This window comes from Drosophila sulfurigaster, chromosome 3, assembly GCF_023558435.1.
Source record: "Drosophila sulfurigaster albostrigata strain 15112-1811.04 chromosome 3, ASM2355843v2, whole genome shotgun sequence".
Taxonomy (NCBI): Eukaryota; Metazoa; Arthropoda; class Insecta; order Diptera; family Drosophilidae; genus Drosophila; species Drosophila sulfurigaster.
In genome coordinates this window covers 32545296-32572603 of record NC_084883.1, presented here as the reverse complement: position 1 = coordinate 32572603, position 27308 = coordinate 32545296, and the positions used below count along the sequence as shown (strand labels likewise).

General features: G+C 41.0%; 1 protein-coding gene across 2 annotated transcripts; it reads left to right on the top strand.

Moving 5' to 3' along the window:
• The first annotated feature begins 592 nt into the window (after positions 1–592).
• On the top strand, positions 593–27071 carry LOC133841464 (uncharacterized). Of its 2 annotated transcripts, none has more exons than XM_062273976.1 (8): positions 593–621; positions 1154–1257; positions 24563–24807; positions 24917–25146; positions 25655–25763; positions 25842–25963; positions 26042–26316; positions 26385–27071. In XM_062273976.1, the coding sequence occupies exons 1-8, from the start codon at positions 608–610 to the stop codon at positions 26627–26629; spliced, it is 1344 nt and encodes a 447-aa protein (XP_062129960.1). In that variant the 5' UTR covers positions 593–607; the 3' UTR covers positions 26630–27071. The 2 variants fall into 2 exon arrangements, with proteins under 2 accessions (XP_062129960.1, XP_062129961.1); XM_062273977.1 differs by lacking the exon at positions 593–621 and adding an exon at positions 639–695.
• Positions 27072–27308: the final 237 nt, after the last annotated feature.

The window sequence follows — 27308 nt, the reverse complement described above, 5'->3', positions numbered from 1 at the left end:
CAATAATTAAATGTTTGCCTTGGCAATGACAATGACAGCGACAACAATGTAAGCAGCTGCAACAACAACAACAACAACACCGACGACAACAACAACAATCACAACAGCAAGATTATGAAATTGTACAAACTTTGCGCTCCCACAATTTCAGTCATTGGCAACCGGCTGATTTTAATCTCTTACGATTGAAGAGAGTGTGAGAACGATCCTTCAGCCAAAGATTTGGCGCTCTTAAGTAGTTGGCAGCTGAAAAGCTTTAAGAGAGTGAAAGACATTGTAAGCGCCTTTTAATAAGTAATAAGAGTTTCATTTAATGTTACTTAAAAGTGAAAAAATTTGTGTTATTGAAATGTAATATTATAAAATATACTTAGTGTTTAATTTATAATTCTAAATAGCTACACTTAAATGGAATAAACAGTTATTAAAGAGAGTAAATATATTCATTTGATTGGATTGTTTTCGCCTTGCTAAAAGTTTCAAGCGCCCCGCGCAGTGTCTCAGAAACTTGAGACCGCCAAGTACAGTGGTCATCGCAGCTCTGCGTAGCGCTTAAAAACCTGTAGACGTCACGAGCTGGCGCTGACGTTGGCGTTGGCTCAGCTCGATGCTCGGCTTGCGGTGAGTAAGTATTCAGTTACCTTGCGACCAGCGCGCTGCTTTGACGTGTTTTTCGTCGTGTTCAGAGCGTTAAAGTAAGCCGCAAAAAACAACAAAAAACGATAAAAAACTGAAAAGAAGACAAACAAAAAATTAAAGAAAAACAACGTCTGGTTTGGCAGTGTGTTGCCAGTGTGTGCATGTGTGTGTTTTGTTTTTATTTGCCGTTGATTTGAGTTGAGTTTTCGACCGTTGGCCGCCACCAGCCTCAGTGACTTGGACTGGCATTCTCTTTAGCAGCACTCGGGCTTTGTTTCATAATAAATTTCGGTGTCTGCATATGTGTGTGTATGTGTGAGTGTGTGTGCATGAGTTATGAGTATGCGTGAAACTGAAAAGAATACAAATGAAATATACGAAATACATCCATATGTGTATATTCCCATCGGGTAGCATGTGCCGTTGTTTCTGTTTCTGTTTACTGTGCAATCTCATATACATATCGTAGATATATATTAATAATGCCGTTTGTCTTTCCGTTTCGACTAATTAGAAACAACAAATTTCTAGTGTCGGCGAAAATGCTTGGATCGCAACAAATGTGGCATGCCGCATCGCTGGCAATAATCGTATTTTGTGGATTCGCGCATGCGAAAGGTAAGTGTAAAATAATTGATAATAAATTTGCTAAATATTTGTGCACATACAAAATTACAAATTCGTTAGCGGTGAATTGATCATTCGCAGTGAATTGTAACGAGTATTTCATTTTATGGGCATAATGCAAAAAAAGCTCTTTCACACACAGCTGCAATTAAGCTTCCACTCACACACACACACACACACACACAGAGAGACAGATAAGCTGCGTCGCTCTCATGATGTCATTTTTGTGGGCAATGAAATACGAAAATGGCTTTTTTCGCCGCTAAACTGACCTCGTTTTCGCTTGAAGTGCGCTCGGCTAACGATTGTCGATATGCGCGGGGGCGTGCCCCCTTTTACCCTTCCCCCCTCTCCGTCTTCTCATTTTGCTGTGTGTGTGAGTGAGAATATTTAACGGTTCGGCAGGGCGACTTTTTTGCAAAGCGAAACAAATGACTCTGACAACGAACTTGGCTAATAAAGTTGCCTGGTCCGTCAAGAGTGTGTAGGCCATGATTCACTCACTGTCTGTCCAACTCTCGCTGCCATATAAGACGACACATTACACCACAACAGACCAAGCCACCCACCATCAACAGCTACAACAACAACAGTAACAACAGATCTCATAAACTCATGCATATTCAGAAAACAAAGCCTTACCTTACACATTAGTCATTAAGTTGAGACCGCTCGCTGCAAGTTGCCATACACAGAAAAGACACAACAACTAACAAACGCGGCAAAAACAAAAGAGCAAAAGATACTAACAACAACAACAACAACAACAAACAAAAAAAACAACACCTACACAAGACACAAAACAACACAGGAAGGGCAACATGACACGCTGAAAACGAAGCAGATACAAAAACTAAATATACTAAGCGAGGTTAGCTGCGGCGCCGGAATACCCTTAATGATGTATTAAGCGATATGCTAAAAATAGAATTAATATGTGTGCGTCAAGTACGATGGAACATTGCACAGCTGCAAGTGTTTTAAACAAATTGATTAATATTTGAATACAAATATAGCCATAGGCAGCTTGAAGCTTACATATTGGTTTATAAATATAACTATATATAGGCATGTTAAAACTAGCATACTTTGTATAAAAGTAACTTTATATCTTCCATGTTATTTATGAATTGAAAAACTATAAAAATAGTCGAAGAAAAGAGGAGAAAAACATGTCTAGCCATATTTCTATAAATTGAAAAAAAAGTTGTTTACATTACTCATTAGATAGGCAGCTTAAATTTTGCACATTAATAAAGTAATTTAATATATTTAATCTTATTTATGCATAATACATCAACCATTAAAAAAATACTTATAGTAAAGAAAAGAAAAAAAGTTGTTTTTTTTTTTAAATTTTTTTCTAACGTTTAAACCCTTGAACATCTACTCATTTTTTTTTTTAAAGATGTTAATGAATGCTATTATAATATTAATATTCATGACTCAAGCAAAAGTGTTGTAAATATTAAATTTAATGTTGATATATTAAAATAAATAGGAAAATAGACAAGCACATAGTACTCGAAAGATCAAGCAAAGCGAGTAAATATTATTCTGAGCATTAAAGAAAGGAAAACATGTCTTGAAATTGCAAAAAAAAAGAAAAGATTTTTATTAGTCATTTTTCAAGGTTTAAAAGCTACTCGTTTCTTTTTGTTTTTATTACTATGACGCATGCAGGAGTGACGTAAATATTAAATTTAATGCTGGTGTATATTAAATTAAGAAAATAATCAAACAAATTACTGCTTAGAACGAATAATGAAACTGTAAAGAATAAACTTAAAAAAAAAATTAGAAAAACATGTCTAACAATAGTGTTAGAAATGCCAAAAAAAAGAGTTTTTTTTTTGAAGTTGTTAGTGTTATTATTCTTTTATTATTTATGATGCATGCAAAAGTGCCGTAAATATTAAATTTAATGCTGATGCCCAAAGTACAGCAAAAAACAACCAATAAAGCAAAGTAAATATAATTCTAAACATTTATTTATGCCAATTGTATTAATGAAGAGAGGATGCTTTATTTTGTTTCCTTTTTTTTTGTTAAAGTTTCAGCAGGCAGAGCCAAGTGTAGGGCATAATAAAGAGAACGTTGGCCATGGCACAAGATAATATCGCGGCATAAAAAACTAAAAATGGGAAATTTATGCCCACATATGATGCGATACATCATAAGTTGTTGAGCTGTTCTTGTGCTGTGGTGCTTATTAAAAGGCAATCATGCGCTCAGCGCAGACAAGAGTTTGCTTACTTGCTTTAGTTATTGTTGCTGTTGTAACAAAAAGAGAAAGAAAAACATAAACAAAAAGAACAGCAACAAGAATAACAACTACAAAGGAGCCACAGAAGAGCACGCGGCCAATAAGCGCATGACATTGGCCTTTGTAGTTGTTGTTGTAGTTGTAGTTGTTGTTGTAGTTGTTGTTGTTGGTGATGGTGTCAGTACCTGCTGCCTGACCATATATGAGAAAAGCTACCAAAAGCCAAGCAGCTTTATTTATAAACGAAACGCGCGATACTCAAGTGCAAAATTGCGCAAAAATGAAGCGATAAAAACGCTGGCGACACTCGACGTGTAGGCGAACAGGTCCCAATTGAGTTGGCTAAAACAAAATGCAGCAGCAACAGAAACAGATACAGACAGATCTATATATATTTTTTATATATATATATACCTGGATATGCCTGACGTGTTTAAAGTTTTTTTTTTGCAGACGGCAATAATTTAGCAGAATGAGAAGCGAGAAGGAAAGAGAGAGAACTGAGCGACAGTCTCAAGAGCAACTTCATTTGCTGGCGGCGCAAACCGAAAGCAACAGCAACAGCAACAGCATGAGCGGCAGCCAAAGCTGAAAGCTAAATTACGGGGCTGCCACAGCGTGGGGCGTGTCTGAAAAATGCAAAGCGAAACCTTTTGTGTCTGCATTAGGCAGAGTTAGAGGCATAGAGAAAAGTAAAAGTTACTCGAAAACGTAGCCAAATCTCTTCGCAAGCATTGTTTTAAGCTGAGAACTTTTTCGCCTAGCGATTTCTTTCTTGGCTTGATGATCTCATTGAGTTGCAGCTGCTGCTGCTGTTGGCTTATGAACTTCACAGCTCAGCGAGCAGCCGAACAGCCGAACAGCGTCTTGGCAACCTTCTCCTTCTCGAAAGGAAACTGACAAATCATCGAACTGTGATTAACTCGTTTAATTGTTGGCTGAGCAGCACACGCGATGACGACCTTGTGTGCTAAGCCCTGTGAGTGTTTATGTGTCTGTGCATGTATCCGTTTAATTTATGGCCAGAACGAATCAACAACAAACGAATGACTTAGACAACGAACTTGCCATGGCATAATATATCGATGTGCGGCTCAGTTGTAAATCTTCCAGCCAAACAGCGTCCATTTAAATAACATGCAACAACAGACACACCAACAACAACAGCAATGATGATGATGATGATGACGACGACGACGACGACAAGAGCGAGCATTATGCGGCTGTGTGGCTCGCGCAGCAGTCGCATTAAGACAAAACATTGACAATCGCATTGGGGAGCAGGCACAACATAAACTAACTACAAAGAGCAACAACTACAACAACAACAAAAACAATAATGATCTGTGCTCTTTGACAAGCGACAGTTGGCAACGCAACGCAAAGGCAAGGCAAGGCAAATGCCTAAAAGGACAACGAATCGAAATGCTCGTAATAATAAAGAAATTGCGCGCCAAACGTTGTCCGCTCTCGTCCACATTATGCCAACGGGCTGGCTGGTCAGCTCAACTGGCAACTGCAGCAACTTGCAACTGCAACTGCAGACCAAGTCGGAGAGTCTCTGAGGCCAGTTTGTGGCCGAAAGCCACAGACAGGCGAACGCGCAGGATGATGATGAAGCTGATGCCACACAAGGCAAATAAACCGCTTGACTCTGTGCTCTGTGCTCAGTGCTCTGTGGCAGCAACTCGGTCTCTCCTCGCGGGCCAAAGCAACTACGCTTTACATTTTTGCCTTATGTGTGTGAAAAATGCCAATTTTAGAGCAAGTCCAGCTCATGTGTGTGCCAGTGTGTGTGTGTGCGGCAGTGTGTGTGAAAAATTGCCCGTCTAGACAAGCGCAGCAGCCGGAACATCAACAACAACAACAACAACAACAATCAAAGCCTTTTGCTAAGCTAATAAAATCGAACTCCACTCGACTCGTGTCTGCTCTGCTCTGCTGTTCTGTGTTCTGTGTTCTCGTCGCTGTGTTGTCCATTCTTAGTCTGTCTCCCCTCTGAACTCTTAACCCATTGTTGCCATTGCCATAAACTACTTTTGACCCACAGCGCTGACATAGCTCAGTGAGTTTTTTTTCGCCAAATTTATGCTCTCGGCTAGATAATCATTTAAAATATGCTGATTTAGTGACACAAAAATGCAGATAACAGCACTGAAAGTAGTACAACATTATGTTAAGTTGCGCTGTTAACGACCGCTGTTATGTTAACAGTAAAAGTGTCGCATTAACATTTAAACATTTCACCAATGGAATTTTCGCTGTCAATCAAAAGCTTGTCATGTGGGGTTAAAGCCGCCCGTGGGTTTAACACAACAATGCGTTGTAGAAAAGCAGTGTTCGACTCTTCCCTCTCTTCTTTCCCCCCACGAAGCTGATTTAAGTGCCCGCTGTGCGAGTTAGCTGGAAAAACTGGGCAGACTCCTGAACTGAACTGAACTGAACTGAACTTGCTGCGCGGCATTGCGCAGATTAAAAGGCAGCGATAAGAAAACGAGCAAATCGAAAGGCGTCGGCTCGCTTTAAGGGTCTCTCTCCCAGTCTCTCTGGCTGTCTGTCTGAGCATTGCCTGCCCAATTGCACCGCACCGCCCCGCACATTTGTCAGCGAGTGCAGCGTGGATCTGTGTGCCGGCATTTTATTGAATTACAATCCGATTGGATGTATATCATGGGATCAGCAGAAGGCAACTTGGAGGCAACTTGTGTCTGTTCTTCGACAGCGACAACTCACTCACGCGTTGCCTTTAATTAGCCAGCCACAACAACAACTACAACAACAACGACAACGAATATAACATAAAAATAAAATGTTGCATTTTGGACTGCTATTTTACCGTTATGCTGCTGACCATTTTGGCAACACACAAAATCTGACACACTGCCTCTGGCAGTCGGAGCGTTGCGTTGCGATGTGAAGCCGGCCAAAATGAAAAGCCTAAAAGGCTTTAAACTTTGCTTGTTGCACGTTGCACGTTGCGCGTTGCACGTTGGTTAGCTGCACAATCAATTCGCGCTCCCAAGGCATTTCGATTGCGGGACGTGTTGCGAGTGTGTCGCGAATTGCGTAGCAGCAAACATTCGAGAGCTGGCCAAGAGACCAACTAACCAACAGCTCCTAACTGTAGTCGCAGTTGCACGCTTAACGGGTTTGGCACTCCTCTAGAGCAGCGGTAGCCAGCAGCAAAAAAAACCAAAAGCCATGCGTATTACACAAGACTAATTGTATTAGGCTGAAGCCACAACAACAACCACAACTGTGGAAATACTTATACGATATATGTATATATAACAGCAAAGTGGTTTAGTTGTGCTACAAGCTATTAAATCCATTGCAACATCCCACAAACCCCAACTCAACAAGCAATTCAAAATGATATAACAGCATTCAAATTTGCCATGGCGATTTATCATACTCGTAGGTCGTAAAGCCCAGCCACGTTTGCAACTTTAGACCTGTCTGGGAATCTGCCAACATTCTTGGGAATAAAGAGTAGCACAAAAGCGTGAATTTCAGCTACGCATTTGCCTTTCAACGTAGATCTTATGTAAGCTACGTTTTGGTTTACTATATTCAACAAATTTCAGCTAAATTGTATTTAAGGAAAATTCAAGGAAAAACATTTAGCTGAATTTGAAAATTTAGCATTTTTAATTTGTTTATTATATTAGATTTTTTCATATGAATATTATTTTAAATTTGATCAATTATTGCTTGCCTACATTTACCAATTGTCACTTTTTTTTTTTAAAGGAATTCTAAATCCATTTAATTCGAATATAGTTTGCTAAATTTTATGTTAGCAAACAAGTTACAATCCCTTTTCTATAAGCTGTATTGTAACAGATAGTTATAATACATTTATGTATTATAGCAGACAAGCTAAATAAATAATTAAACACTTTGGTAATTTATCTATCAGATCACAAAACTAACTATACTCAGAGGAATGTTCGTCGAGCCGACTCTCTTAACTTTAAAGTTAATATCAGCTCCAATATATTATATCAATAATTGTTAGTAATATATTGAATACAATTTCTATGGTATTTGCAATGCAATTTCCAACACTTAATGCATACTGCGTTATATATTATATAATCATGTGTTTATTATTTGAAATTTTAATAATTGATGTTAGAATTCATTGGCAATTTTATCATTATTTTAAAGAACTTTAAATAGGTTTTAACTTTTATAGTTAGCGGTCGTTGTCCTATATTTCAGTTCATTCGTTTCTTTATTATTTCTTTTTTAATTATGCTCTTAATTTCTTTTATCGGAATTGTATCTATAAACTAATAGTTTATTTGTGTTCCCTGTTCCTTATGTTTATGTGCTCTTCCGTTAGAGGAAGTTGAAGCCATATTAAATTAGTTTTCTTAAGACTTTGGAATGAAGTTCTTTGTTCAGTATTTTGTTTAGATTTTTAACATATGTGATGTCTTTACAAGAATTTTAGTGACTATCGCTTTATCAATACTTACACGGTATTTATAGTAACAAGACTTTATTGCTGCCTGTTCTAAGAAAAGCTTAGCAAAGTATATCTTCTTTAGAGCACTTTCCCCATCAAGCCGAGTTCTTCCCACAGCTCAACTATCGATTGAATTAATCCCACTAGACTACTTCAAATTCCGAAGCGTTTCTAATGAAATGATGGAATTTATTGGTCTAAATTTGCAACAATCGCACCATTTGCAGCAGTGTTTGTATTCTAACCGAGAACTGTCTCATTTCATGGCTTGGCAATTGGCGTACAAATTGTCAACAGACTTCAGCCCAAGGGCACTGTGAGAATATTTATGAGCCTCTCAGTTCGATAAGCGCTGACGATGGCCATAAACTTGCCGAGTTTTAGTTTTTGCGTGTGAAAGCAATGCGAGGCGACAGGTGCTGCAACTGTATGAGTGAGTGTGGAATCTGGAGCAAATATTATGTAAATTTTATGCACAGTAAGTCAAAAAAAAAAAAAGAAGTGAAGAGGAGAGGAGAGAAATAGAACCTGAAGCTAATCCTGTGTGTAAGTGCAACCTACGCGCACTGGAAAGCTGCCAAGCTGAACAGAGCAAAGCTGCCGCTTACCGTTAGGCAAAATAAAGTATAAAAAAAGAAGTCGCTCAGGAGTGCATCGAAGTTGGAGTTGGAGTTGGAGTGTTGAAGTGGTCAAGCGGCCAAGTGGCTCGTTGGGTTTTTTAATTACCAAACAGTGCGTAGAAGTGATTGAAACGCAGCCGACGCCAGGCAGGCAAGCAGGCAGGCAAATAACGGCGCAGCGGTGCCAGAACAGGATCAGCGCACCATGGAAATTAATAAGGCAGAAATAAAGAACGTGATGAGCATACAGTAGGGGGGAGAAGAGATGTGAAGGGGCAAGCCAGTGCGTATGCCTTGAGCTGGGCGCCCGCAGCGGCAGCTTGGCTAAAATATTGCTCGCCACAATTGCATAATTTATGCGAAATTTATTTAATCTATTAGACGCACTGACCCGCAACGGGAGATGAAGATACCGAACTCGAGAATAAACACAGCTGCATAGACAGAGACAGAGACGGAGACAGAGACGAGAGTGAGATGGAAGTTTTTTGCATTTGCCGTCTGCATGATAAATTGCACGTCTAACTGCATGTGGCAAATTAATCATATTTATTTGTTGTCTACTTTCTTGTCGGCTGCCTCACTCGATCTCTTTATGTTGTTGTTGGTCTTGTTCTGGTCTTGTTTTCGATTGTTGTTGTTTTGTTGTTGCTGCTGCTGATGGTGGTGGTGGAGTCAACAGCCGTGTGGGCATTGATGGAGCGCATGCCAAATTCAGTTTGGAGATTGATGATGGCATCGCGCTGAGAGGCTCTTAAGGTTACTTATGTGTGTGCTTGTGTGAGTGTGTATGTGTGTGTTGCATTGATTGCCAGCCATTCAACACAATACACAATGCGCGGCTTCTTTGTGTCTCTACTCTGTATTAGATCCCCCTCAACCATTACAGCATATCAACTAAAAGGAATCTGGCTGTGCAAACAAAAGACTTAGGCAACGAACTTGTGAATCAAAAAGACTTAGGCAACGAACTTGTGAATCAAAACACAAAGCAAAGCAGACCAAGTGAGCGAAAAATATTGAGAATTCATTAGAATTAATTTCGCATTGGCTCTTCAATCGTTTCCCATGTTGTTGTTGTTGTGGGCATGTGTCAGTGACCGTGTGGCAAGTTGTTTGCCTTTGATATGCAGAGCAGTCGGCGCAACGAAGCCCAGAAGTTTATTTACAATTAACAAACGCCCAAAACACAAATGCGAATAAGTGACTATGCCACGTCTGAGTTGCTGTTGCTGTTGCTTTTGCTGTTGCTGTTGGCTGTCGTCATCAGCAGCGGCGCAATTTACACACGCACATTGCCATCGTCTGCTTTGACGATGTCGGCGTCAGCATTCAAAGTCAATGACACTGCAAAAAAGGAAAAGACAGCGAAATTAAAAAGTGACTTGGCAACGCGACTGCGTTATACCCTGTAGCCGCAGCAGTCGGCAGTTGGCAGCCGGCGCAGTCAACTGTGAATCGATAGCACTAGAGACAAGTGCATGGACATGAAGTGGATGTGGATTGTGAATCCGACTGAATGATCATCATGATAGCAAACATAAAAACACAATAAAAAAAGAAAGCTGAACAACGTGACTCGAGTGGCGACTCATACTCAAACTAAAAGGTGGTGCAAATGTCGAAGCAACTTCAATTCCTACTCCACAAGTCCAGCTAGAATTCAGACACATAAAACTATTCTATTTTCAACGGCCCTGCGGATGCGAGTGTAAAAATGTGCTCATTATTGTTGTAAGCACATTTAATGACAATAATAACAGGCAAAATGTGTTGGAGGAAAGGGAGGTGAAGGAGTGACGACTATAATACAAAGCAAACACAAACACATAAACACTTAATGTCATATGCTGTTCTTCATTTCGTTTGTCGGCCTGTGGCCTCTTTAATTAAAGCCAAACAGTGGCAGCATTTTCTATTCAGCACATCAGCACATAATTGAGGCTATAATTACACGGCGAATTCATACACACATTCATACATACTTGTATGTGTGTGTATCTTATCGCTCCAGTTAGTTAGTCTCGCTGGCAGTTAATGAAGGCGATAAAATCAGTGACAAAAATGCGTTTTAATTAATTTATTGAACGACGGTGTGCGCATACTTTATGGCGCAACTGTGCATCGCATTTGGAGCAGTGCAATGAAATGCGCAAGTTTGTGTCCTGAGTCTTTTGATTCGGTCGTGACACGACACGCGTCCATCGCTAAGTAGAACTTGAGTAACTGTGCAAAATGCGCCCCGCTGACGACGCTGCCGCTTCTGCCGTCGGCTGCTTATCAGACATGCATGCGTTTGATGGCCAAATTACATGGCCAATGCACTCGAAACCGCAAAGCAACAGAAACTCAAAAAAAAAAAGAGTAGCTCCCGCCGATAATTGAAAAGAAATGCCCAAGATGCATATCCAAACGGAATGCCAGGCCAAATTAAACAAGCAACTGCACACACAGGCAAATAACAACAAAGGTGGCCACCACCCGAACCACCCGAACCACTTGCACCACCAACACCACCGCCACAGCGGAACGCCACCACATGGCCGGCGGTCAAATCAAGCGAACTGCAATTTGCTTTTGCCCAACCGATTTCAGTTTCCAGATCTTCTGAGATCCAGGAAGCAAATAATTTTTATACAGTCCAAATGGTTTCGCTTTTCTTTGCTGGCAAGGGCAACTAAAGAGCGGCAGAGAGAGGAGAGAAGGGGACGGGCGGCAACTGCACTGAATTGTATGAGTTGGGATGGGTTTGCTCCAGCAGAATGCCATGAAGTGGGCTGCAATCGGATAGGATGGAGGATGGAATGGAATTAGTTTGCTTGCGTTTGATCTGCATTGGGATAGAATTGAGCTGAAATTGAGTTTGTGCGCTGTCTGTTTGTTGTCTGCTGGGTGGGAATGGCGCGTATGCATTCTGTGGTTGTGCTTCTTTTTTAATAGACGAGCATTTACACTATGCTACAAGGAAATTCAATTAAATTGGCAGATGAGATGAGTAGAAGTAATATAGTTTCAAATATTTAATATTCTTCAGCGACAGCAATGAACAAATTTTAAATTGTCAATCGAAAGTATGAGATAATACTAATTTAGCTTTGAGGATAATATACTATTAAGAGACATATTGTTTATACTATTCAATAAAAGCAATACTAGATGGACTGTTAATAAATTACTATTCTTCAACAGCAGAATTTCTGTATTAAAAGTCTGTTTTTAGATTCAATTCTAATAATTGCAAATGCTTCATCATCAATAGAACTCTAATAGCATTCCCAGATCACTCCTTTTATTACCCATATTGTAGTTGAATACCGCTTCTCATCTCTTGTTGCCGAGTGTGATTAGCTCGAAATGCAATTTTCTGTAGAATTTCAATTAAAATGTCGCCCAGTCGACAATTAAAAGCGCAGCGCACCAAAAGAAATGCTGTTAACAATGCCGCTTGGCATGTCCAAAACGGTTATTAACGTGGCCAGCAGATGGTTAATGCAGCGTTGCAGCCGCAAAAAAAAAAAAACAGATAAGCTACAGTCAAGTGGCATGGTGTATATAGCAATATGTTGCATGCGGCAGCACAGGGAAGAAATGGGAGAGAGGGAGAACTGAGAACTGAAAACAAACGCGAGACAAATGCTGTTTCAACAACTTTGTTGTACAAGCGATGGCCATCCGCCTGACCCGGGCCATAAACTACGCACTATCAAGATGCGTGGAATGGAATGTCTACCCAGAGACCCAGTTGAACAATTATAAATCATGATGCTCTTGTCGCACTCAGCACTCAGCACTCAGCCTCAGCCTCTGCCTCAGCCACTGCCTCAGACTAAGACTCACGCAAGGTACAACGGCCAAATAATAATGTCAATTGCAGGTGTGGGGCCAGGCTGAGGCTGAGAGAGGAGTCAGACTCGCCAGCAACCTGGCTGCCTTTGGGGCACAGACTGTGACCACATTTGGGCATTTGTTGCAGCTGCAGCTGAGTCGCTGCGATGCGTCCCCAGACAAACTACATACAACAAAAAAGTATAGAAAAACGCCCACAGACCATTTTTGGCATTTGGCGCTGCGGTCGCTAATTCAACGCAAATCGCAAATGACCAAAATAAAATATAGCTGCCTCTTGCCACAACAACCACAACAGCAACAACAGCAGCAACAAAAGACGATGGCTTACACGTATGCAATAAATTTTGCTGTTCGACCGGCCGGTCACTTGGTCAGTGGCTTTCTGTGGATTTCCTGTCCCATATTATAACACACTCTCCACACACTCGCATCTCTTCCACACACACACACACACACATGATGCACTCGCACTTCGAGCCGCAAGTGTTTAGACACCATTGTGGCATGCTCTTTGGCTGTGGCAACGGCGCTTCAGTTTATTGGAGAGAAAAAAACCGCAGAGACGCCTCCTTTGGCTTTCCCTTGATTTGGCCCACGCTGTGAGAGTTTGCCAGATTCCCCTCTGCGTCACCCCCTTGCGTACTCGTAATTAGCAATTGGGTCACAGATCAAAGGTTGGCTGCCCAAACCCAAGCAGTAAAAGAGAGGAAGAAAGAGAGGGAAAGGAAGAGCGACCTCCATCACATTTGGACACGCTCAAAACGGCGTTTGATTAATGGCCAAAACTGCGTCTTGGTCATATCGCATTACATGGCCCATGGACAAGCCCCAAAGTATTGGTATTTTGTGTGTCATCATTGCCCCGCCTCCGTCGTCTGTTCCGCAGTGAAAATGTGTCAGCTTAGAAATTGTTGTTGTCGATCTTTTGATAAATGATTAGCGACAAGTTACGAAAAACGCATTGAAGCTGCCAATGTCAGCTCTTAGATTTCTCTCTCTTTTTTCTTTCTCTCTTTTTCTCTCATTCTCTTTTTGAAGTTCTCAACCAGAGACCACATTAACCACAGGCTACAACTTTATTGCCAATTAAGCGTAAAAAGGCAGCACTAGCATTAAGAGAAAAGCAATTATACGCCGCGTTTAAATTGCAAGTCGAGACTTCTAAACGGCAGCAACAACAATAACAACAACAGTGATTGTTGCCACTTGCAACAGCAGCAGCAACTGGTTGATGTATTTAATTGCAAATATGGTAAAAGCAAGGCACAGCAGACAACACTTTCACACCAAAATGGTAATGCCACGACCAGGCCAACTGCCAACAATAATAGCCAATAATAAGCACTCAAGAAGGCTTTCAGCAAAGCACTTTAAGCAGCAGAAAAGTTTTAGCTCCTGGAAAACTTGATATATTTACCTAACAAAGTGGAATTTTTAAGCTAGACAAACTAATGAAATACTCTACAAAAGAATGCAATTAAAGATACAATAAATTAAATTTTGAAAACTCATAAAAACGGTAAAATAAACTCAATAAAAAAAAAGTAATAAATATGATAATACGGAAAACACTAAAATAAGTAAAATGTTATGTTCTTAATGCATATTCGTATTATAATAACTCTGCTGGTAATAAATAATAATTTTATTATTTTAAATGCATACAATTAGTAATATACATTTAATAGAAAAGTAAAGTTAGCAATAATAAAAAATAACATAATTATAATAAAAATTTTGCGAATAAATTCCATTTTTAACACACTCAAAGTGAGTAATAAATTCTAAGAAAGTTGTCAATTTGACAACAAGAAAGAAAAATAAAAAATGTATTTATGTTAATAACTAAGCAAATATGTAAAGTGATTGCAAAGTGTTCCGCATTCTGCTTTCGCTTGAAACTTGTCGAAAATGCTAACGAAATATTCGTTCAGCATTTGCATAATTTCAACAAAAAATTTCAGCAACCTACGAAGCGTAACATAACTCTTCAGCATTCATTAAAATTCAGATTCAGATTCAGATTTCTGAAATAAAAGTGAAATCCATAAGACATTATCTCATCGCAGCAATTAGCTAATGATACTGAGATGCAATAAAACATTTATTATTCTTAATTTCATATCATCACTATTGAACTATTGATTGACTGTAATGAATGTTTTAACTGCAATGCTCAATCTGAATGGTAGGGTATTAGATGTCTGCTGATTGCTAATTAGAATTGGCAGTTGAGAAAGACGTTGTCGTGGTTAATAAGTTCTGTTAACTGCTTGCAGCATTTAGTTGCGAGTAGCAAATTGAATTAATTTTTATGATTATGCACAAGGTATTTAGTCATTACGTGAGCTCATCTGTCGGCCTTTGTGCATGTGGCTCATAGGCCAGTTACAGTTAGCAGCCAGTTGCTAATAGCCACCCAAAACTGTAAACGCATTTTTCACAAATTACTCTATAAGCAAACATCAGAACATCAGAAGCAGCAGCAGCAGTAAAAATAACAATGCAACAGCTGCCTAGCAACTCGCTTTCGTTCGGGGGCTTTTAGCGGTAAATTCTGGCCTGGGCTACGTCTGGAGGCCCCCACGCTTAGTGAGTGATAAAGGGAGGCGGGCAAAGGAGGCGGGGCACTCCTCACGTACATAGCTCTGTGTTCCCTCAGCAATTTCGTCTCGCTGCAGCGGAAACTGACAATTTAGCAAAATGCCACCGCGTAGCGCCAAGCGAAAAGAATGTTTGACAGCCTGAATGAATCAACGTGAATGTGAATGAATGAGTGAGTGTGTGTGATTGCCTGAGAGAGTGAATGATAGGAGTGAATAAGTGGCCAAATGATACGTTCTTCTGTGGGTGGGTGGATTGCAAAACGAATGTCGACTGAATGTTTGTTGCTTTTGCTTTTGCTTTTCGTTGGCAGCTCAAACACTGTTTGAGTGTGTGAGTACAAGATGAATATGAATACACAGCAGAGTGAGTGCCGACCAGTTGGCAAGCTATGTACGAGTATAGTAGACAAGTCATCATGCTACATTTGCGCTGGCATGCAACAACATTTTACAGCTGTTGATGCTGCCGCTTGAGCATTATGTTCGCTTTTGTGGCCAAGTTGAAGTCCAAGAGCAAGCAAGACTCGTTGTTGTTGTTGTTGTTGCTCTGTCCGGTTTACAGTTCTGTTGGCTTAGCGTTTTTGGCGTCTTTTTTTTGTTTTTGTTGTGCGCTCATGTCTAAACTGTTGTGTAATTTAATTAGCCAGCTGCGCATAATGTTCACGCCAAGTTGGAAGCCGAAGCTGGAAGTTGGCGCACACATTTACCGATTTACCGTTTCCCCCATCAGCAGATGAACAGCATCTTTTGCATCTCATGTTCCAGCCCATGTCCAAGTGCAAGACCACGACGATGACCACGATCAGGCTAACTGCGTTCTCATCGTCTTTGGCAATTAATCATGCGTCTAATTTAAGCGGCCGTGTCGGCATTTGCCAGGACTTTGACTTCGACTTCGACTCTGCGTTGAGCGTTTTTGGTTATTTGTAGCAACTGTTATTCAATTTGGCCTTAATGCGCGCTCATTGATTGTGCGCGTCAGGCGTAGCACAGTTTCCGGCTTGCGATGATCAAACCCCATCTGAACTGGCTGAACTCGCCATTGGCCACAGCTAAATCTCTTTTTACAGTCTCTGCTGCTGCTTCTGCTGCTGCAATCAGTTAGCTCAATCTATAAATGGCCGTTCGCAATTGCGTCATTTGAAACAATTAGCAAACAAAAAACCAGATGTTGTTGTTGATGATGAGAACAAGCAAACGGACCAGAGACAGAAACAGAAACTTAAACAGAGACTGAGACCGAGATAAAGCTGAGAGTGGAAGGCACAGATGAAGTGTGAGAGATACGCATACAGCTGGCGCTCACTGTACTGTGCGTGTGTACGCTAGTTGATGTACAAGTTCAACTGCAGATCTTGACTAACTGGTAAGAGCAACTCTTCTCCGTAGGCGCTTTATCATTTCTAATCACAACTCCAATCAAAACATTGCTGCCCAAAAATTACACATTGGGAGGAAATTCATTAAATTTGTATATCAATTATGCTTGTGGATAGTTAATATTTGCAGCTGCAATTAATATTGTTAGTAATTGCAGGTCTGTTTATTAGAAAATGAAATTACAACGTCTGTTAACAGAATGTAATTCTAACTCTTGTGTGGTCTGTTATAGTAACTGTTAATAACAATCAACATTTTATTGTCTTTAATTGCTATTTTAAACGCTTCACTTGATTTTTCTTTTTCCAAAAATGAAAGGTTCTGCTATAAAAGCCATTTTTATTGTATTGAACAATTTTTCAATTAGTAGTTAAACATAATGTTGTTGTAATCTATGTTATTATATATTTTAAACGCTAATAAATTCTAATGACTTTTAATATCAATTTGCAGTCAAATCTAATGCTAATGTAACGACAACTATAGGTTGAACTGTGACTTCAAGTCAACAAGTTAAAGTCACTGTTAAGATTTTTAATGAGAGGTTTATTTATGACAGCACAACAAGTATGTTATTTAAACTGTTGTTAATATATAATGTCTGTTGAATATTTATTTTATGCTTTATGCTGTGCATCAATCCACAGATCCATTAAAAGCAAGAAAGCTTCCGACGAATGTGTCCGACTGTGAGATATCCACTAATATATAAGAATATATGTTTATGATATATGTGATTGGGGATTCCTTTTTTTGGCATGTTACTTATATTTCCTGGAGCTTGCAGGCACAAATGTATAATACGCTTCTACTCTATGCCTAGAGGTTATAGCATGCACAGAAGTCAGATTAAAAGTGTGACAATACGACATGTTAGAATATTTTTTTCAGAATAAGTTCGCATTGTTATGCTAATTTTAACCCATGTTAATATGGCAACATTTACAACAAGATATTTAAAGTGAAGACTATTTAACTGATTTTAATAATTTATAGCCATGTCTCTTTCTAGCTACAAAAAGTATGTTTTCAGAGTTGAGTTTTATATGCCGGTAATAGTTGTTGTTTACTGCAACTAAAATGAAACTCTGGCTTAAGTTGTTCCCAATACTGTGTCTAATTCTTTTACTATGCGACTGTAACTGTTGCGTGAATCTTTTATTGTTACTGTTGCGGTTATTTATGAGTGTTAATGCTGTTGATGTTGCTCAGCTGCTGTTGCTGCTTTCACTGCAATGACAATGACAGTCAGAAGGCAGTCAGGTTTTGCTGTTTGCAGTTGGACTTGGCCCCCAAAGCGTCTCCAAAGGAGGCAAGTCAAAGCGGCGAGGCCAACAACAACTGCTGGCCAACTAAGCACTTAACAATTATCACATTTGTGACCACATTGCAAGCCCGGCGCAGGGGCCATAAAACGACGCTGCCTGACGTCTGCAATTTGAGGCTCAACTCTGTCGTCCGTCGATCTTCCCCATCAGCCGCTCTTCCCATCATTTTTTTTGCAGTCGTCTCTCAGTTGCAATTGCTGTGGCAACAACGGCAGCTAAACAAGTTTCTTTATTGACTCGCCCACTTTGATGAATTTACGCGGCAACATTGACACATTGACACTGCTTAGCATATGCAAAATGTGCAAAAACAAAAAGCATAGAAAGGCAATAATGTGCCGCCCAGCGAGTGTGTGGACAACACCCACTTGACAGCCAAATGGAAGATGCTATATAGAAGAGGAAGAAAGACTTTGGTGACTGGGGGCGCTGGCGCTGACCTCCTGCCGAAAGCGACGTTTTCTAATTTATTTTTTATGCATGGCCGTTAAGTGTAATTGGTCATTTGTGCGTCAATGAGACGGAGGCCCAGACCTAGAGCCAAACTCGAGACCATCAACGTTGGCGACTCCGCTAACCAGTCAACAAGCAGACAGCGAGACAGTTGGCAGCAGTCAGATTGGAGCTTGCAGCTGATGTGACTGCAAATGGACTGAAGACTAGAGACTAGAGACTAGAGACTGGAGGATGGAGGATGGGGCGAGTAAATTACCAGTATTTCCTGTGCCTGGCCAAGATTGATGATAATCGTGCGTCGTGTGTGTCAAGATTGTTGCTTTTGTTGCCAGCAATTTGTTGCAAAATGCGATAACAAAACGCTATCAACAAACAGCTGCGACTCTCCCGACTGCAATTGCAACTGCTAACCACATCCATGTCATAACTGTGAGAGTCACTCATGGGTTAATGTTAATGCATTCTGAACAAATCGCTGTGACTGCTCCAACTTTTGACTGTGTGTCTTCCACTACATATAAATATATTGTAGTTGCGGGTGGCGGGCGGCGGGGAGTAAAGTTTGCTTTCATACATGTTTACCGTTCCGTTGCGCATTCAATTTAATTTTTTCGGTTTTTCTACTCTCCTTGCTTTTGCCCGCCAGGCATAACACTTTGGCCAAAAACAAAAAAAAAAGATACTTGGCAAGACCTGCAGCTCCTTTGGCAGCCACCAAAATGCAAACGTGACTTCAGTTGGACTGGGGACGCTGAGTCAGACAATTGCATAATCTTTGCCAGCATTTGCCAATTGCCGATTGCCAATTGCAATTGCACTTGCAATGCACACACACACACACAGTCGAAAGAGCAACAGCAACAGCAACAACTTCGACTGCAACCATGTCTAGAACGTCGCCACACAACGCGTTGGGGGTTTGGCCATGAAACAATTGCTTAGAAAATTGGCTGACAACAAGATGTGGTATTGTGTGCGGTACACTGTGCGGTGTGTGGTGCGGTGGTGGCGACTGTGTCGGTGCCGGTGACAGTGCTTGTGTTGCTGTTGCCATTGCTGTTGCTTTTGCTGCTGCAGTTGCTGCTTGGTGATAGTTGGGGCGGGGCAACAGGCAAAAGGTGCTGAGAGATGGTGGATGATGTCTTGCCACCTTTCACGACTGCCTTCTTAGCTGGCGATGACTGCAAAACGTTGCCATTTGCATGGCAATGATTTGAATTTGTTGGCTTTCGAAGGCATTTGGCACTTTGCTGTTACTCGATACTCAGTAATAATTGGGCATATGACAGTGGGTGTTTCTAATAAAGAGATATATGCAGTTATTGAATGCTATAATTAATGCCTCTAGAATAGTCAAAAAGAAGTCTATTAAAACAAGAGAGCTTACTAAGATTTCTACTTCAATAGCTTTTGTTGAGACATAAGTTTTGTTGAATTTCGTATTCCCAAATAAGAAACTTTGAATATTTCTATTTTAATATTTAATTGTTTTCAATATTTAATTATTTTTCAGTCGCAACAGTGCATAAAATTCACATTAGAGATCAATTTAAAAAGGACATGTTCATTTGTATAGAATTTATATTAAACTTATTGATATATGAAATGGTATTTTGGATTGTTTAATTAAGAATATTCCAATAAGTACTTATTGTTAATTAAATGCTTATTTTATATTTTACTTTATTGCTTAAGCAGTTAAAAATGAAATAATCATTCCTTTTCCTAGTCTATAATAACTTTTCATGATTCTTATTAGCTTCAAGCATAATAAACTTTCTTTCTTTCTTTGATTAATTGTACAGCATAATAAAAATAAGATAGCTTCTTAATTGTATGTTAACTATAAATTCATTCAATTTCTAACACAATTTAATGCCTGCAATCAGCTTCAACTCATTGAAACTCACAGCAACCAGAGGCAAATTTCTATAGTAACTGCTAGTCGAGCACACTCTCAGTTGTTGCTGCTGTTGTTATAGTTGTGGTCTTATTGATTTGTGCATTCATTTGATTGTGTGCGCGCATTTGTTGCCAAATTGTTGGAAAATGTTCAGCGCCAAATGTCGTGGCTGTTGATGTTGATAGGAAGTCAGGAGACAGAGTTGCAGTTGCAGCCGGTGGACCTTGGGGCAACAGGTAGAGAGGGCAGCTGGCAAGGAGAGGTATGCGGCATGCGGCATGAAGCATGAGGCATGCAACAGTGACATAGTCGGCGACAGAGACAGCGGCACATGCAGCGTCAGTGAGTGAATCGCTGGGCCTCGCCTGGACTGATGATGGTGCTGATGATGATGCTGTTTCAGCAGCATCTATTCCCCCCTTTTCCTCCCCCATCCAGCGGCAGCTGTAGCTGACTCCACTTTCCACTGCTGCTGCTGCTGCTGACTTGGCTTTGACTTTGGCTTGGCTCTCTGTTTGTGCTTTTCTTGAGAATTTCGCTCCGGGTCATTTTCATTTTAATGTAATTTCTTTTAAATTTATTGTTAATGGAAATTTATGCTTTGCAGCAGTTGCAAGCAAATGTGTGTGAGCGTGTGTGTGTGTTTGTGTGTGTGTGTGTTGTACTTACAGCTGAGCATGTTCATGCATGCTGCACGTTTTCTTGATTTGTCATGTTGCAGGTTAAATGCTAATGGCACCTTTTCTGATTTCGATTCCAAGAAGTCCAACTTCGAGTCCAAGTCCAAGCCCAGTCAAGCAGCATTTGATGATCTGTGAGCCCGTTTTGTGGCTGCCACAAATTGCCCGTTGTTGCACATACATTTAACAAGCGCCAAAATAAAAACCTTTTATGCTAGAGTCATGTGCTAGTACGAGCACACGAGATGTGGGTTAAGTATTTTCCCGATAGACAGACGCCGATATGTTTTTAGGTTCGCCACCATTTGCTCCCACCTCTCTCTCTATCTCTCTCCCTTTGCCATTCAAGCGATTCCCACGAGCCACGAGCCCAAGACAAGTCGATGGCTGAAGTCGAAGTCGACGTCGACATCGACGTCGAAGCCAAGCCATAAAAATTGTGTCAAATAAATTGTAATCAGCGGCATTGATATAGTCTGTCTATAATGCGATTCTTCGACTCTCTCCACTCCACTCAAGTTGTAAAAATTCAATAAAAATGCTTCGATCGCAATTAAAGTTGCGCACTGCAATTGCCACAACGTTGGCGTCGATGTCGAGTGTCTGTTTTAGAGTCTGAAATCAAAAGACTGAGGCGACAAACTTGCGTGGCTAGCAGACATTGACAATGCGAACGCTGCAAGGGCCAAGCGAATGCTTAAGATTCAATTATTGTCACAAGAGCGGGGAGAGGTAGAGGGAGATGGAACCGAGAACATTTCCTGCAACAACTGCAGCCAATGTCTTTGGAGCCATGGCTCAATTAACTGGTCAGCACTTGGCTGCACGTGGGCGTGACGACGCTTCAACCGAACAGAACAGAACAGAACAGCACCGAACTAAGCAGAGCAGAGCAGAGCAGCCGCAGTTCCATTTTCCACTTTTCCACAAGTTCGTGTCTGCCCGTAATTTGGAACGTCATCGGCCACTTACGAGTGTTCCGTATCTGTGATGCTTTTATTTGTTTAGCTGCGCCGTGGCGGAAGTACTTAGTTGAGAGCTACGCCACGCCCCTTAAGTGTTATTGGCGCCGCTTGCATCACCTTGCACCCACCTTGGCTGCTCCTCTTGAATTACAAGTGCCATCAGCGCAGTTGTTCGACTAGAGATATGCAACAGCAATCGCAGCTACTGCAGCTGTTGGCTTTTTAATTGTCTTGCAATTTCTATTTCCTCGTTTTATTGTTTGTTGTCGTTCTCATTGTGTATTTCGCCTCTTGGCGCAGCGCGTTTCACTCTCTCGCCAGCTAATTAAAACCAAATTTAAGCGCTTCTTTCTTTTTGATTATCGAGCTTAGCAGCGCATCTCGTGGGTTATTTCAAGAGTTTGTGACGGCGAAGATCAAAGCATAGAAATGTTTTGGGTTGCTTTTTATGGCTATAACGAATTAATGTGGAAATGTTCTTTTGAACATTGTACTCTTCAATTAGTACTTAATTAAGATATGATACAGTGATTGTAATCAACGCTAGAAGTTATGAATGCGTTGCAGTACATCTAACAAACAAGTGATAATTAGTTTACAACTTTATGATTATATATATCAAGTCTCTTAAATGAATAGCTGTATGTTTTCCATAGAGTCAGAGGCCTTGCCTTTTATAACAATATAATAATTTGAAATAAGTTAAGATATTTAAAGAGCTTTTTAGCTTTTTTACAAAGCCATTTTCTGACTTATACCTCGTCATTTTGATAGTTTCGAGATACAGTGCTGAAGCTTGTCAATAATTTCATTGGAAAACTGTGCTTTAAGGTAATTATTTGGGAAAATGTTTAACTAATATGGGAGATATACTATACTTCCCACTTAAAGTCGAGAAATGCATTGTAGTTGCTCTTGTTTATCCACATATAATCCAAGCAGGATGTAAACATGTTAGGTAATCAATACTCTAAGTCATCAATAATAAGTTTACAGTTTTTAAAGATTTAAAATATTTGCTTATCCACTAATTACTCATAATGATAAATGCCTTTTACAAAAAAGAATAAATATCTACCTTATACGAAGTTTGTCCCAAATAGGAATTGGAATAGAATAACTATTTCCAATAAGTAGAGAATTATCCGAAGCTTCTTCTCTTGTTTTCCAACCATTGTAAATCATAGAGTATGCTCTTCTTAATCTTCTTTAATTACATATTTTCAACTAATATGGCAGAAAATGAATGTACTTGTGGAACTAGTACACCAGCCTGAATAGTATGTTACACTGCTTTAAGTATTACATTAAAATAATAATTAAAAGAGTAATTATTTCAAGTAGTGCTCCAAGGCAACTCTCTCTCTCTCTCTCTCTTTCTCTACATTTCTCACTCCCTACTCTCGCTGTTGTGCCGCATTGTCTGCATGTCGAATTCAAACTATGCTGTCTTTTGTTGAATTACGTAGAATTTTGTGGTTACCTTTTCGGCTTATTTTTGTTGTTTTCTTTTGTTGTCTTTTATATTGTTTTATGGTTTTTTCTTTTTTTTTTGCTGTTGTGTTTGCCGTTTGCTTTTGTGTTAGGTTTGCCTTTTTTTGTTGTACATTGTACATTTAATTGGCGGCATTTCTGCTGAAAAGTTTTGTGTAAATGTGTGTTCTGTGTTGCGGCCATTAGAACGAGATTAAGTACTTAGAGTAAATTATTTAAATTACCTTGCAATGCGATGCTGATCAGTCTGAAATGCGGTGATCTAGCCACAATATCCACGATATCGTCGTTTGCCCTGGACGCTGGCTAATGGCCACCCCAAAAACATTTAAGCCGATCATTTTGCACACTCTCTCACAAGCAGCAGCAGCAGCAGCAACAGCGGCCTACACATGTTCGGGCATAATAAGATTTTGATTGCCACTCTGGCGAGTCCAGCAAAGATGTGATGCATCCATCTCCTCCATCCACCGGCAGAGGCAGCCACAACTTTGGCTTTGGAATTATGCCAAAGCGAATGCCAAGGCACTTGGCCAAACTAAACCAAAGCACTGTGTGAGTGTGTCTCGCGGTCTGACGGACTGATGGACAGCTGGACTGGTGGACAGCTAGACAGACAGACGGACGTGCTGACCGACCGGCTATGAGATGGATTCTTAACTGAGTCTGACTCTGGGCTAATGCCAGGTTTTTGCTTTTATTCCATGCCCGTGGCTAACCAGACCGGCGGGGCAAGATTATATTAGTTAAGATGCCACGACTATGGGATGTCCTGCAAATCTGATTAAAACTAAGGAATGCACTTGAGCATCGAGTGCATCGTTGCGAATAGCGTGTGAGAGTGCAGCCAGCAGCGCTGTGTTTTTTATAGGGTATTAAAAGCAGCCCTGCAGCTTTATTAAGCCGGGGCAATAAAATCAAAAGACTTAGGCAACGAACGCGTTCCACTTCCATAGTAATTATGCGGCAATTGTTTAGCTCTCGCTCGTTGCAGCCAGCCTTCGCGTCTCAGTCTGTGTCTGAGACTGAGAACGCGACTCTAAGACGGAGACTGAGTCTGAGACTGGGGCTATGTTGTGCTCGTCAATGTCCACGTCCACGTTGGACACATTGAAGGCGTTGCTGGCTGCACATTTAGTTGAGTTTGGCCAGTTTACACCATGGCGACGACATGGTAGCCCACTTTCAGTGGCAAGCATAAAAAAAAAAAAAACATTGAACGGCAGCAATTTCCATTTACTTAATTTCCATTTTGCAATTTCTATTTTGCAGGCACACACAAGGTCCACTGCTCGGAGGATCAGATGCGCGTGGAAATTGGACTGCCATCGGATGGCGACGTGAGTTCCACTTCGAATAGCAGCGATGCCGAGCGTCCACAGATCTACTTGGAGGGTCTCAAGGGCTATCCGGATGTGCGCTGTCAGCCCGAAATCAATGGCGCCCTCGCCGTTTTTCGTCTATCGCTCAGCGACTTTTACGAGTGCGGCGTGACGCGCATGGTCAACCAGCTAACGGTAGGTGACCTCCCCGATTTGCTGCAATAGTAGTTGTAATATGTTGGCTTGTAATAATCGATTGTTTCTGGGCCGGTGCATGCTGTTCTCTCTCTTTCTCTCACCGCAGGGAAAAAAGGTGTATTACCATAAAATCATCATTGAATCGGCCAGCAGCAAGGAGATTGTTAGCGTCAAATGCATTACCACAAGCGGTCCGGTTTATAATGTCATGATGAATGGCACCAACTTGGCACAGGAGCAGCAGCAGTTGCAGCAGCAGCAACAACCACAACAGCAGCAACAACATCATGGTGTGGTCAGACGCGATGTGCTGCCAGCGGGCTTCCAGGAGCCAGAGTAAGTTTTTGGCCAGCACTGTGGCATAGCTTTTAATTGCCCATCAAAATGCAACGTCCTCAAATTGCATCTATGCATATTTTTATGCGCAATCTATGCAAACTTTATGGCATATTTAATGCTTAGCCAGAGCCAAGCCAACCAACTGCAGCCATAGCCCTATGTGGTCATAAATCAAAAGAGCCTCGCTGTTCACTCGGGCTATGGCTGCCATTACGAGTCGGTAATTAGCCGTCAAATCGATGCCCCACGGTCAATTTAATTGCTGGGCGTGACGTCGCCACACAGTGCAACCAGTTGGACAGATGGACTTAATGATATATGCAGAGTAGCAGACAATGTTTGTTTTTGAGTGCGCTTGTTGATTTACGGGCCGCCAAGTCCTTCAATTACCTTGTAGACCTCCGGTTCAGCGTTTAATGGTCGTTTACTCATTACGACATTTGTATCTCTCTCTCTCTCTCCCTCTCCTCATGTATCTATCAAACTGTCAATCTACGCCCTGCAGCGATCTTGAGATTACCACATCATTGACAAAACGAGCGCCGGAGCCACGTCTCTCGATTGGTGTTAGCCAGGACAACCAGAAGTTCACCAGAGATTTAACCGTCAAGTCGGTGGGTGACAAGACTTAACATTCCTTAGCCATATATAGATTTAATCGTTGTTCCAATGTGATCTTTCCCTTTTCCCAGGGCACTCCGCTGACCATGGAGATCAACTTGGATGAAGACTCGGCGCCAGTTTATGGTCTGGGCGTCAATTATTTGGACGTTACCGACACACACACCTCCTCCGAGACGCTCATCTTCAAGGGGTACGTTAGTCATGGTCATTAGTCAAGCCTGCCCCAGTGCTAATCTCTTGTCATTTCCTTTTAATTTTCTTCCATCAGCTGCACTGTGGATCCGTATCTCTTTGAGAACTTTAACACCGTCGATGGCGACATACTGAGCGCCAAGTTCAAGGCCTTCAAGTTCCCCGACTCCTCGTATGTGCAGTTCCGCGCCACGGTAAACGTTTGCCTGGACAAATGCCTTGGCACACAGTGCTCCAACAACCAGGTGGGCTTTGGCAGACGCAAGCGCGAGATCAGCTCGGCAAATAAAGTCTATGAAATATCGCTGGCCATGTTCCTGCAAGTCGACGACATCGAGGGCGTCAACAAGAGTGAGTTGCCAAGCATAACTAATCATTTCTACGCTCTAGCTAATTAATTGTTGCTATTCCTTTGCCAGATGAGGTGCTGCAGCTGGAGGAGAAACTGCGCGAACTGAAGCTGGCCAATCAGCGTTTGGCTCGTAATAGTCGCGGCAGCTTTGCGGAGCTGAGCCGCAGCATGGAACAGTTGCCAGCCAGCAGTGCCGTGCCGGCTTTTGTTGTGGATGAGCGAGAGCTGGGACAGCTTAGCTCGGGTGCAGGCAGCTCAGTCATCTGTGGCCTCTGGGCGTTGATCTGTGCGCTGTGTTGGCGTCTTATGTAAAATAGTCGGAGGAATGGCGATTGTAAATCTCAAAAAACGAATGGCGGCAGACGGCTGGCAGGATGTTAATCAGGTTGGCGTTGCGTGTGTGCAGTGTGTATGGCAATAATAAAAAACAAAACCGAGAGAAACGAAAAACAATATATTTACTACCTACTACTAATATATACTTATGTAACTGCCATTTATAAAACGTAATTACATTTAATTTTAATGAGAGTGGTTCTCCGCTATAGCTTCCGAGAAATGCCAGCCAAGCAATAAAACCACAACAACATCAAAAGCAAACAGCAACAACAAACAGTGATTCTTAAAAAACCTTTTCGATAACTTGATAAATTTGTCTAACACGTAAGCACCTACTAGTCTTCTAAGTTTAACTGTTAAGCTTAATTTAATTAATGACTAAAACTAAATGAATTAATAAAATTAAACAATCCAAGTACCGTGTATTTATTTTGAGTTAAAGTATTCAACATGTCTACTGCGCACTGCAATTTAAATTTAGCGCGCAGAGTCAGTGCTACACAATGTAAAATGTGACCAGTTTGCCGGATTGCAGAAAACACCACTGGCTGTCATTTTGCGCAGCATCAATAGTTTCAGTGTTGTAAAGCTCAACATATGGATCAGCTGACTACTACTACTGTGAGACCAGTCATCAAACTATTGTAAAATA